This window comes from Denticeps clupeoides, chromosome 4, assembly GCF_900700375.1.
Source record: "Denticeps clupeoides chromosome 4, fDenClu1.1, whole genome shotgun sequence".
Lineage (NCBI taxonomy): Eukaryota > Metazoa > Chordata > Actinopteri > Clupeiformes > Denticipitidae > Denticeps > Denticeps clupeoides.
In genome coordinates, this window is record NC_041710.1 from 20,866,945 (window position 1) to 20,880,456 (window position 13,512).

General features: G+C 47.9%; 1 protein-coding gene across 2 annotated transcripts; it reads right to left on the bottom strand.

Moving 5' to 3' along the window:
* Positions 1-5,844: 5,844 nt before the first annotated feature.
* On the bottom strand, positions 5,845-12,362 carry LOC114788553 (alkaline ceramidase 2-like). 2 transcript variants are annotated; one of them, XM_028977225.1, is made up of 6 exons: positions 12,116-12,362; positions 11,681-11,795; positions 10,406-10,547; positions 9,761-9,898; positions 6,801-6,938; positions 5,845-6,722 (listed from the first exon to the last, which is right to left on the bottom strand). In XM_028977225.1, the coding sequence occupies exons 1-6, from the start codon at positions 12,161-12,163 to the stop codon at positions 6,536-6,538; spliced, it is 768 nt and encodes a 255-aa protein (XP_028833058.1). In that variant the 5' UTR covers positions 12,164-12,362; the 3' UTR covers positions 5,845-6,535. The 2 variants fall into 2 exon arrangements, with proteins under 2 accessions (XP_028833058.1, XP_028833057.1); XM_028977224.1 differs by having other exon boundaries at positions 12,056-12,362.
* Positions 12,363-13,512: the final 1,150 nt, after the last annotated feature.

Sequence of the window (13,512 nt, forward strand, 5' to 3'; positions counted from 1 at the left end):
CAAGTTAAACAATAGGGAGGTTTTCCAACGGTCCTACAAGAGTTCCCCTGTTACTTTTCATTCATGCACGACAATGACCATAATAATTATGCCAAATAATTAAACTTTCTTAAGGCTTAAGGCTTTCTTGAATTGAGCTCCCTCTCTTCAGAAGAAGAGCAAGACAAGCACTCAAGACACTTTTCAGTTCTGGTTCCTTGTTCTGTCATCAAGACGGCCGAGTCCTTTCCCTTCTTCAAGCAACGATTAAATACACACCTTTTTAAGGACTAAATATACAGAGTGTCTCCATCAGAAAAAATAAATTCTTACTAATGTTAGTTCTCCTGACTATACTTTTGTAAGTATATGTTTCAATGTAAAAGTATACTTACAATTTTTAATGTAAGGTTCTTTGTAATGTGTAAGCGAAAGTTATTGTCATTGTGATACGCTGCAGCACAGTACACTGAGACACAACAAAATGTGTCCTCTGCATTTAACCCATCACCCTTGGTGAGCAGCGGGCAGCCGTGACAGGCGCCCGGGGAGCAGCGTGTGGGGACGGTGCTTTGCTCGGTGGCACCTCAGTGGCACCTTGGCCTTCGAACTGGCATTACGGAGCTGCTTCCTTAAACGCTAGGCCACCACTGCACCAGTGGTGTATTGTCATGTACAATTTTTAAAATGTAAGGTTCTTTGTTCTTTAATAGCATTTGTGATAGTATGTAGTATGTTGTTGGTTTAAGTCGAGTTATAAAGGTCTGAAGATCGAATATGGATCACAAAACACTGACGTATGTCGCTCTGGACAAGAGCGTCTGCTAAATGCCAAAAATTTTATTTTTTTCTACTGTTAAAGTTTAGATTATTGGGTGGCAGTAGTCTAGTGGGTAACACACTCGCCTACGAACCAGACGTCCCAGGTTCAAACCCCCCTGAGCAAGACACTTAACATTGAGTGTCTCCAGGGGGACTGTCCCTGTAACTACTGACTGTAAGTCGCTCTGGATCAGGACGTCACCAAATTGACATTGAGGCAGATGACAGTTCAGGTTTCTGACTGGTACAGTTTCTAAACTAAATCCAACCTAAACATCTCACATCAAGGAGGAACATGAAAGCAAACGAGGCAGGCAACAGATCTGAGGGCCAGACAGCTAGGTGTCCGTGAAAAGAGGACCAAAGCGCCATAAACACATAAACAGTCGTCAGGTCTGGGTTCAGAAGTTAGTGCACACTAACATCAGGGCCAGCTCCACCCTGAAGGCTGCAGCTCCACCTGGGAACCATGCCTGTGCTCCACAGCGCGCTTCTCCTCGTGTGCATGACCACGTTTTTGGACATTTCCCTTCCATCTCCGAACATAGAGGACAGGCTTGGGAAAGAAAGCCGAGAAGACGACGCCGTCTCCGCTTCGCCCCCCCAGCTGGCCAACAGAGCCAAGGAAGCCGGGAACACCAAGAAGTTCTGGAATCAGTTCTTGTTCCAAAGAAAGCCGGGCTTCCAGTCCGTGCTGCCGATCGACCTGAGCGAAGTTCACCAGGAGAAGTGCCGGGCGCTGCCCTTCTTTCAGGTAGGAGCTGTCCGCACCGCGACTCGAACCCGCGAAACAGACCCCCCCCATCCAGAAACTACAGCGCCACGACTCGAACCCGCGACACAGACCCCCCCATCCAGAAACTACAGCACCGCGACTCGAACCCGCGACACAGATCGATAACAAAGACACCCCCCCCCCAGAAACTACAGCACCGCGACTCGAACCCGCGACACAGACCCCCCCATCCAGAAACTACAGCACCGCGACTCGAACCCGCGACACAGACCGATAACACAGACACCCCCCCCATCCAGAAACTGCAGCACCGCGACTCGAACCCGCGACACAGACCGATAACACAGACACCCCCCATCCAGAAACTACAGCACCGCGACTCGAACCCGCGACACAGACCGATAACAAAGACACCCCCCCCCCCAGAAACTACAGCACCGCGACTCGAACCCGCGACACAGACCCCCCCATCCAGAAACTACAGCACCGCGACTCGAACCCGCGACACAGACCGATAACACAGACACCCCCCATCCAGAAACTACAGCACCGCGACTCGAACCCGCGACACAGACCCCCCCATCCAGAAACTACAGCACCGCGGCTCGAACCCGCGACACAGACCGATAACAAAGACACCCCCCCCATCCAGAAACTACAGCACCGCGACTCGAACCCGCGACACAGACCGATAACAAAGACACCCCCCCATCCAGAAACTACAGCGCCGCGACTCGAACCCGCGACACAGACCGATAACACAGACACCCCCCCCAGAAACTACAGCACCGCGACTCGAACCCGCGACACAGACCCCCCCATCCAGAAACTACAGCACCGCGACTCGAACCCGCGACACAGACCGATAACAAAGACACCCCCCATCCAGAAACTACAGCACCGCGACTCGAACCCGCGACACAGACCCCCCCATCCAGAAACTACAGCACCGCGACTCGAACCCGCGACACAGACCGATAACAAAGACACCCCCCCCATCCAGAAACTACAGCGCCGCGACTCGAACCCGCGACACAGACCGATAACAAAGACCCCCCCCCCCTCCAGAAAGTGCAGCACCGCGACTCGAACCCGCGACACAGACCGATAACAAAGACACCCCCCATCCAGAAACTACAGCGCCGCGACTCGAACCCGCGACACAGACCCCCCCATCCAGAAACTACAGCACCGCGACTCGAACCCGCGACACAGACCCCCCCATCCAGAAAGTGCAGCACCGCGACTCGAACCCGCGACACAGACCGATAACAAAGACACCCCCCCCCCAGAAACTACAGCACCGCGACTCGAACCCGCGACACAGACCCCCCCATCCAGAAACTACAGCACCGCGACTCGAACCCGCGACACAGACCGATAACACAGACACCCCCCCATCCAGAAACTGCAGCACCGCGACTCGAACCCGCGACACAGACCGATAACACAGACACCCCCCATCCAGAAACTACAGCACCGCGACTCGAACCCGCGACACAGACCCCCCCATCCAGAAAGTGCAGCACCGCGACTCGAACCCGCGACACAGACCGATAACACAGACACCCCCCATCCAGAAACTACAGCACCGCGACTCGAACCCGCGACACAGACCGATAACAAAGACACCCCCCATCCAGAAACTACAGCACCGCGACTCGAACCCGCGACACAGACCCCCCCATCCAGAAACTACAGCACCGCGACTCGAACCCGCGACACAGACCGATAACAAAGACACCCCCCATCCAGAAACTACAGCACCGCGACTCGAACCCGCGACACAGACCCCCCCATCCAGAAACTACAGCGCCGCGACTCGAACCCGCGACACAGACCGATAACAAAGACCCCCCCCCCCTCCAGAAAGTGCAGCACCGCGACTCGAACCCGCGACACAGACCGATAACAAAGACACCCCCCATCCAGAAACTACAGCGCCGCGACTCGAACCCGCGACACAGACCCCCCCATCCAGAAACTACAGCACCGCGACTCGAACCCGCGACACAGACCCCCCCATCCAGAAAGTGCAGCACCGCGACTCGAACCCGCGACACAGACCGATAACAAAGACACCCCCCCCCCAGAAACTACAGCACCGCGACTCGAACCCGCGACACAGACCCCCCCATCCAGAAACTACAGCACCGCGACTCGAACCCGCGACACAGACCGATAACACAGACACCCCCCATCCAGAAACTACAGCACCGCGACTCGAACCCGCGACACAGACCGATAACAAAGACACCCCCCATCCAGAAACTACAGCACCGCGACTCGAACCCGCGACACAGACCGATAACAAAGACACCCCCCATCCAGAAACTACAGCACCGCGACTCGAACCCGCGACACAGACCCCCCCATCCAGAAACTACAGCGCCGCGACTCGAACCCGCGACACAGACCGATAACAAAGACCCCCCCCCCCTCCAGAAAGTGCAGCACCGCGACTCGAACCCGCGACACAGACCGATAACAAAGACACCCCCCATCCAGAAACTACAGCGCCGCGACTCGAACCCGCGACACAGACCCCCCCATCCAGAAACTACAGCACCGCGACTCGAACCCGCGACACAGACCCCCCCCATCCAGAAAGTGCAGCACCGCGACTCGAACCCGCGACACAGACCGATAACAAAGACACCCCCCCCCCAGAAACTACAGCACCGCGACTCGAACCCGCGACACAGACCCCCCCATCCAGAAACTACAGCACCGCGACTCGAACCCGCGACACAGACCGATAACAAAGACACCCCCCATCCAGAAACTACAGCACCGCGACTCGAACCCGCGACACAGACCGATAACAAAGACACCCCCCATCCAGAAACTACAGCACCGCGACTCGAACCCGCGACACAGACCCCCCCATCCAGAAACTACAGCACCGCGACTCGAACCCGCGACACAGACTGATAACACAGACACCCCCCCATCCAGAAACTGCAGCACCGCGACTCGAACCCGCGACACAGACCCCCCCATCCAGAAACTACAGCACCGCGGCTCGAACCCGCGACACAGACCGATAACACAGACACCCCCCATCCAGAAACTACAGCACCGCGACTCGAACCCGCGACACAGACCCCCCCATCCAGAAACTACAGCACCGCGACTCGAACCCGCGACACAGACCGATAACACAGACACCCCCCCATCCAGAAACTACAGCGCCGCGACTCGAACCCGCGACACAGACCGATAACAAAGACACCCCCCATCCAGAAACTACAGCACCGCGACTCGAACCCGCGACACAGACCCCCCCATCCAGAAACTACAGCACCGCGACTCGAACCCGCGACACAGACCGATAACACAGACACCCCCCCATCCAGAAACTGCAGCACCGCGACTCGAACCCGCGACACAGACCGATAACACAGACACCCCCCATCCAGAAACTACAGCACCGCGACTCGAACCCGCGACACAGACCCCCCCATCCAGAAAGTGCAGCACCGCGACTCGAACCCGCGACACAGACCGATAACACAGACACCCCCCCATCCAGAAACTGCAGCACCGCGACTCGAACCCGCGACACAGACCGATAACACAGACACCCCCCCATCCAGAAACTGCAGCACCGCGACTCGAACCCGCGACACAGACCGATAACACCGCCCCCCTCTCCCTCTCCCTCCCCCAGAAAGTGCAGCACCGCGACTGCGAGCCGCTCCTGCTGAAGAACCACGTGTGTTTCGGGACGTGCGTCTCCGGGGACGCCTGTGTCCTCTGCTCCCCGGTGGCGGTGATCTGGCGGACGGTGCGGCTGAGGTGCGGCGGCGACGCCGAAGTGAGCAAACTGGTCGCCACCGTGGAGGACTGTCGCTGCGAGGCGGGGACAGCAGCAGCTTCGGGTCACCGCCGCGGACCAGGCCTGGTCGACCCAAGTGTTGGAAATCAGGACTAGAACACCCAGCACCCAGCCAACGTTCTAATAATAAATAATTCTAATAAACATAAAAATAAATATCTACTTGGTCGTGTTTTTATTGTTAAAATGTCCTGCATGTCACATGTCATTTCAAATTTCAAAAGGGTGCTAGTAGCCTAGTGGGTAACACACTCGCCTATGAACCAGAAGACCCAGGTTCAAATCCCACTTACTACCATTGTGTCCCTGAGCAAGACACTTAACCCTGAGTGCCTCCAGGGGGACTGTCCCTGTAACTACTGATTGTAAGTCACTCTGGATAAGGGCGTCTGATAAAATGCTGTAAATGTAAATGTTGGCTTGGTGTCTTGCACACATTAATGCATTCATTGCACGGACTCAGCTATTGGATTTTTTTTTAGAGACAGCATATTTATTGCATGAAATGCATGTAAATAGTATAAAACCAACTTCGTTGGTATATATATGGTACAGATTCATCATATAGAAAAATAAAAACAATTTATGTAGACTTCACAAATATCTCCCCGCATTGCCAGTGCCAGCACCCAAGTTGCACAGTATGGATACATAATAGCTTTCTTCTTATTATCTAGTGAAGGATGTTAAGACTCCGTTATGTAACTACTTAATCCAAGAAGAGGGCTTTTCCCTTTAATTTCCCCAGAACATTAGAAGAAGAAACAAAAAAGAATGCAGGGATAAATGCATCGGTCCATATTTGCATTGGATGTGCACGTCTTACAGTACATCAGTCCAGTCATTTAGAAATAGTTCTTGTTTTGCCTCATCACTGCACACAAATTTTGTGCTCATTTCTTAAATAAAAATTAAACAGCTCAGCATGCAATTATGAAATGAGATCCGCTGAACTCTAAATTATTTATATTGCATAAATAAACCAATTTTCTCAGCTTGTTGTTGAGACAGGACCAAAAAAAAACAAAAAAAACTTGTAACTACTTCTGCCTAAAGCATCATCACCTGACCCAATATTGACTCATTTAGTGTCTTCTCAAAGCTTTTTCCACGTTTTGCTTCCGAGGTAGAGCACACAACAGTTCCTCGTCCGTTCCTTAGGTGACCTTCACCGAGGACTTTTTATGAGCGCACAGTAGCGTAACGTACGGCACCCCGATGAAAGCCCATTTCTCGCTGGGCCAAAAGAGGATCACGGGACCCCGCTCCGGAGCTTCCGTGACAGCGTCAAAGTAGGCAAAGCAGACGCATCCCAGGTACGAGGCCAAGCAGATGAAGATATGCCTTAAAAAAAAAAAAAAGCAACGGGACTTTGGTCAGGATGCTGAAAACAGAAAGCGCAAGATTGTGCCTTACACATACCATACACAATGCAGATAGGGAAAGTTGACCGAGGACCACATCTCGCAGAAGATGCGGTCACTTATCCAGCAAAGGAGTGCCAAAGCCCACCAGAGGCCGGAGATCAGCCCTAACTTGAGTACACGGGGATTGTCACACCTGCAAGGCATATACAGACATTACGAACAGACGCTAGACGTTACTTGGGTTACAATGGCTGGTCTGGAGAACTTGTTTGCAAGAACGTAACATTTAGATTTATGGAATTTAGCAGACCTTTTCCAGAGCAACGTACAGGCAGCCCCCCACCCCCCCCGGAGACACTCGGGTTTAAGTGTCTTGCGACACGATGGTAGTAAGTGGGGTTTGAACCTGTGACTTTGTGGCCTTCTGGTTCACAGGTGAGTGTGTTACCCACTGGGTACCCACAATCTGATAGTGGGGTACCGTCCGAATTCCGTAAGGCCTCTCCACGGACTTGGTTATAAATGTGCTGAAACGGTCAAAGTTAGAATGCTTTGCTTACGATTGTGAAATTGTTTTCAAAGTTTAATTTAGCATTTAATGTAAATAAAGGAAATAATACAGCACAACCATGGGTGTTTCTCCAGACTGGAGGAAACAAATTAGCCCAGGCGGAGAGACGAGGAAGGAGGAGGAGGAGGAGGATGATAATGATTAAGTGAGAATGTAAACAAAGCACAAAGACCACAAAAGCCAAACAAAGCACAAAGGGATCAAAGGTAGGCACACACACACACGCTGTTTCTTATGCAAACAAATGGCTATCAAGGTGTGATTACACAAATAAAACCAAACATTTTAAAAAAAAATTTATAAAGCACAAAAAGAAAAGAAAATTCATTATGTTTACATTGTATACTAACGTTTTAATAGCAATTGCCAGCAAACTGTGCGTCATGACTCTCTTTTTCGATCCCTTCTCTGGTATTGGTTAGAATGTTATTTACAGGTGTAGGAGAAATGAGATACAAAGAGGAATCTGCATGCTTAAACCGTGTTTAACGCACTGTGTGATTTTAGAAGCAAACGTACACAATCAATATTGATCCCTGGTTCATCGAAGGCAGGTTTCTCTGAATATACGGCATGGACAAGGTCTAATGCCCAGGAGCTCATTTATAGTACTGTTAGTTTTCAGTCACTCCTGAGAAAAGCATGATCATCTTTACATATACAAGATGCGGCGGGAATACATTTACTCTAATCGCAACAGATGGAAACAACCAGGGCAATCAGGAAATGCGAGAAAAGGCAACATGAAATCCTGGTCCGGAGCAATTTTTACAGTTTTACGGTTTTACAGTCAGCAGTGTCAAAGTAGAGGGAAATTAGGTACTATATAATGTACATTCTATAACTTTTCTAGGAACAAATGGCCACAAATGGCTGAACTTTGTTTCCTATTCATGTATTAAACCTGGTCCAAATGGGAAATTCAACATAATCCATTAATGGGAAACTGACCCATGTCTGCAGATTATAGTTTGTTAAAACTATATGAATTTGGGTTTTATTGTGATCTCTCACTTTAGTCTCTAAAGTTGCAATGTTGCAGTAACCAACAAATCTTGAAAAACCATTGCGTGGAATTTTTTTTTTTTTAACACTGAAAAGGAACAGTCAGGCCCCAGAGACAATGGCTGACAGTTGTATTAGCAGGCTGCCTGCCAAATAGGAAAAGGATTAGGGCCGATGTGTCTGAAGGGAGGCTGAGCTCTCCGGCCTATCACGCAACACCATGACTACCAAATATTGCAAACACAAATGGGCACAACAGAACAATGGCAGGCCAAGTAAGTCAAGGTTGACACGCCCTTCTCACAACAAAAAGGGAGAAAAGTTTTTACTAATAACCTAATCACCTTACTGACAGTGTTGACACTTACGTTACAGAAATGTACAGTCATCCAGAACAGTCATCCAAACGAAACTTCTGCAACTTGCTTTTCAAAATGACCAAATGTGTATGTTGTACAATCGTATGCTGTTTCCATCTCAGAGACGGAAAAGGTCAGAGAAATCATGGTCATGTAGACCTGTGCCTTGGTTACACAATTCCACAAACGTTTCTAAACACAACGACGAAGTGGTTCGAGGCTCAAGATCAGGATGCCAGATTTGGTGGCAGTCACATGGTGAGATAGTTAAAGCAATTAGGGATTAGCGCTCATGTGCACACAGGCACGGGCATGCACACGCTATTGGTTTGCCTTTTTAAATCTGGATGGGAGAGCTGGAAATAGCCCGCAGTGTCTTTAGGTAGTAATGTCACAACGATTACACAAAGCCATTCTCAGAAAGAACCGCAGTGGCCAGACTACCCAAAGTGTGCACATGCATACAGTGTTCAGGGTGGTAGGGTGGTAGTAGCCTAGTGGGTAACACACTCGCCTATGAACCAGAAGACCCGGGTTCGAATCCCACTTACTACCATTGTGTCCCTGAGCAAGACACTTAACCCTAAAATTGCTCCAGGGGGACTGTCCCTGTAATACTGATTGTAAGTCGCTCTGGATAAGGGCGTCTGATAAATGCTGTAAATGTAAATGTAAATGTTCAAAGAGTGTCGCTACATGGTAAAAATGGCTTTTAATTGTTTTCTTTAAATATTTATTTTGAAGTGACTGGGCCCAGATTGTCAAATCTCAAAGACAGGTGGTAGTAGCCCAGCGCTAAACACACTCGCATATGAACCAGAAGACCCAGGTTCAAATCCCACTTACTACCATTGTGTCCCTGAAAAAGACACTTAACCCTAAGTTGCTCCAGGGGGGGACTGTCCCTGTAACTACTGATTGTAAGTCACTCTGGATAAGGGTGTCTGATAAATAATGTAAATGTTAATTAAACTGATTGATTATTTTGACATTGTAGCATTGTACAGAACATAAGTCCAGAAGTGTACAAAAGTGCTATCCATTCATGCAGAAAAAGTAAAGGACGTTGAAAATTCTCACCGCTTCAGCTCTGTGATTAGCAGAGCAGTGCAGGGGATGCCCAGGCTCATCAAGGACACAGAGTTGATGACCGGCTTAACAAAGGCCAGACCTGTGGTGACACCCGATAGCACACCAACAGCGACCTTGAACCTTAACCTTTAGTGAAGGAGAGGTGGGAAAATCCTTGCTGAATGTCCATGTCCATTTGAAACTAGCCATAACTAAGCACTTGTTAGAAATCACATTAATAAGTTAAAATCTTTACATGAACATGCATGCACCAGAGTAATAAATACAGAGGGCAGTGGGACAGGGTTTTCTATTTTTGTCTGCCAACATACAAAAGTATCACTGGTTTCCACTGGAGTTCCCTAACAATGGAACATGAAGTAATGCATGCCAAAGCTAAGCTAAGTACGGTGATAACTCTGTCTGGACGCAGCTATATTTGGAGACAGAAGTTAGCGGAAAAAAACACTTAACCCAGAGCATGCCACAATGTCCAAATTCAACACATGGAAGCAAACAGAAACATGAATTTCATGAATGAACGAACATGGGATCAATCCTGTAACAGGTCAAAACTGTATTAGGCATAATGTTGGGGCTGCTTGGTATATACTACAGGAAGTAATACACACACAAAAAGCATTAATAGTTTACCTGTCCTTTCTGAATATTTTGGGCAGGTATCTCTTCGGGAACCACAACCCAATGGCACACATGAGAACCCACAGGATTGCCAACTCATCCAACATCTGACCAAGAAAGCTGAGGGTCGCATGAAAGTATGTAGACCCAATGCCTGAGGCAGGGATATTTTAACAACAGTTATAACATTTGCATTGTAAAAATGGAACTGATGATAATGGGTTTTTAATTAGAAGATAATAGGGGTGTGGTCAATTAACATTTTGGTAGAAAACATTTTCACTAATGGTGCAGAAAAGCACATTAGCATCATAGACATAAAATTCTTCATGTTCTGACCTCCAGTTTCACATTACTTGTGATAAAACGTATGATCAACCTTTGGTGGAGTCAAAGAGAGACAAATATATAAAATCTGATCAATAATACGGATGAACTGAAATGTTATTGTTGGTGATTTCCTATATTACTATTAGGCAGAATGCTGGCCCTCTGCTATCAGATGCACTGAAATAGATTGTGAGATCCCAGAAGGAATTTCCTGTTAATCCAAATGGGCCCTAATTCACAAAGTACCATCCATCTAACCTCCGCTCTAGTATTTGCTTGGCCAAATGCTTGGATAAACAGCTGCTGGTGTTTTGGAAGTTAGAACTGATTCAGACACTGTTGCAATGATGTCATATCAAAAATTAAAACATTTCAAGGCTACTGTTGCAATGAAATAAAGTGGACTTATTCAGCAAAAAAAAATTGCTTACAATGGTGACTTTCTACATTCTGAATAGTCAGAAGTATATATGTGTTGTACATCATTATTCACTATGTCTATGAAATTCTAGTCACAGCACCATTTCCATTCGAGGGGCCAGAGGGGGGAACTTGTGTCGTGTGTTTAGCAGAGGAACTAAATTGTTTAAGCAACATGGGCGTGCGTGATCTCAGAGGGAGATGTCTCCAACGGTGACCGTGTTATCTGGGCCAGCATTGTGCAAACAGCGTGTAGTGGAAGTGAACTTTATCTGTGTCTATACAGAGCACAGGGACTATTAAACAGTCAATAAAGATGACGGCCATCCAACAGTACAGCAGAATGTATACATTTAATGTTATACATAAATTATTAATAGACTGGACCTGTTCTAGCTCTGCATTGCTCCTGCGTTGACATGGCACTTTCACATAAAGACACTTGTTCATACAGCCGAAGGTATGTTAACTCGATTGGACAATTAAAAATAGCACACAATGGAAAGTAATTTAGTAGACAACACACTCCATACTTACCCACTACCACAAGGAGACTCCATATCAGATAAATCCCGTTGTTGTAATGGGCTGCATACTGACGGAACAGGCACATCAAAATCGGTGGCAAAATAAAAAACAGAACGTTGCTGATCTGCAAATGTTTAAATTTTCATTAGCACATGTCATTAAAAAAAAGCCTTTAAATAAATGGGTAGAATGCAACATATGCAGTAAGCATAGAGAGAATAATATTTATAGTCTATAAGCACAGGCGCCTAGGATACTTTTCACATTTGACATTCATATGAGCCAAGATTAGAAGTATGACAACAGTAATCCTGTTTTGAAATAAGACAGTGAATCAGTGAAATACAAGCAGGGGGAGTCCCTTTCGCAAAGCAGCGCACAGACCGTGTTGTAAAACTCCGCAATGTTTGGGTATATTAAGTAGTTGCCTTCACACCAGTCCACCTCGGAGCTGCCATGCTCCAGCTGGTCCCACAACCTTCGGCCGCTCATTCCTGTCGCGGACGCAGCAGGTGAGTGAGAGCGCGCAGGACGAGGCGCGCGCCCGCGAGCCCGCGGGGGCGCGCCCGCGGGAGCGACGCCCACCGCTGCGTCCGCCAGGACCGCCGAGCGAGACTCCCGTCGCGCTGGGGTCCGAACGCAAACCGGGGCCGCGGAACCCGGCTGCTGCAAACAGTTGGCGTCTGGCTTGTGAAAGTGCTTGACGCATGCGCAGACCGTAATGCCGAGTGACCGCGCTTATCGAGGACGTTTTTTAATTGCAGTTTACAGTTTTTTCCCCTATACGACATCCTGGTTTGATTAAGTGTAACAATCCTATCCTCTCCAGAGGGTTTTTATTATTGCTTTTAGTTTTTTTTTTTTAAGTTCACAGTTGAAGTCTCTTATTGCCATTAAAGCGCCCTCTAGCGCCAGATGTAGGTGTCGCTGTGACCTTTGACACAAGGACTGGCGTGCAGGAGCCCAATCTGCATAACAGTGGATGAAAGTGTCTTGGATTACAGGCTGCCACAATTACTAAAAGCACTTAGGATATCTGTGTCTGTCCAGTTCAGTACTCTTCAGTACATTATCTTCCAGGCGTGTAGTACATTATCTCTCCAGAGGGGTCAGGGGGATCGTGACCCCTCCAATAATCAGGTCCAGCCAATTTATAACCCCCCCTATATATTCATTCCAGTTTATAAAATTATGAATTATCTTGCATAAATAGCTTGTTTTTTATTTTTTATCATTTCAATTATTGCCAGCAAAATAGTTGCATGTTTAATCATGTGGCTGATAGCTCCCCCCTTTCCCGAATTAACAGGTTAGAACAGGTTAGCTATTCTTTATCTTATTTACAAAAACTGAAATATCTAATGTACAATCATTAGTGTAAATAATTGCAGTGTGGGGAAAAGGAAATATTTGCCATGTGTTGATGTCTGCCACCATAAGTCGCTGCAAACTTCGTGTTAACTAGCATGTCCTACATTTAGCTTGATAATTAGCTACTAATCACAGCATTATAGTATTCAGTAAGAAAACTCCTTTCTTTACGAACTAAAATAATGAAATAATAAATGTTAACTCATGTGCTGTGTGCATGTGGGGAGTGGGCTAGCTGGTGATTGCAGTGTTGGGGGCATTGTGCTGTGGTGTGTGTGTGTGTGTGTGTGTGTGTGTTGGGGGGGGGTGGCAGGGCAGAACATAGTAAAAATAACATAGTTCTAAATATCACAGTAAAATTCTGTGGGAAACACTGAAACAACCTCAAAAACCTATCAAACAGTATTTTTTTCATCAAGTTCCAAAAGTTTGCAGAGCAGAAGACCAAAGAGCGATACGAGAAGAGGATC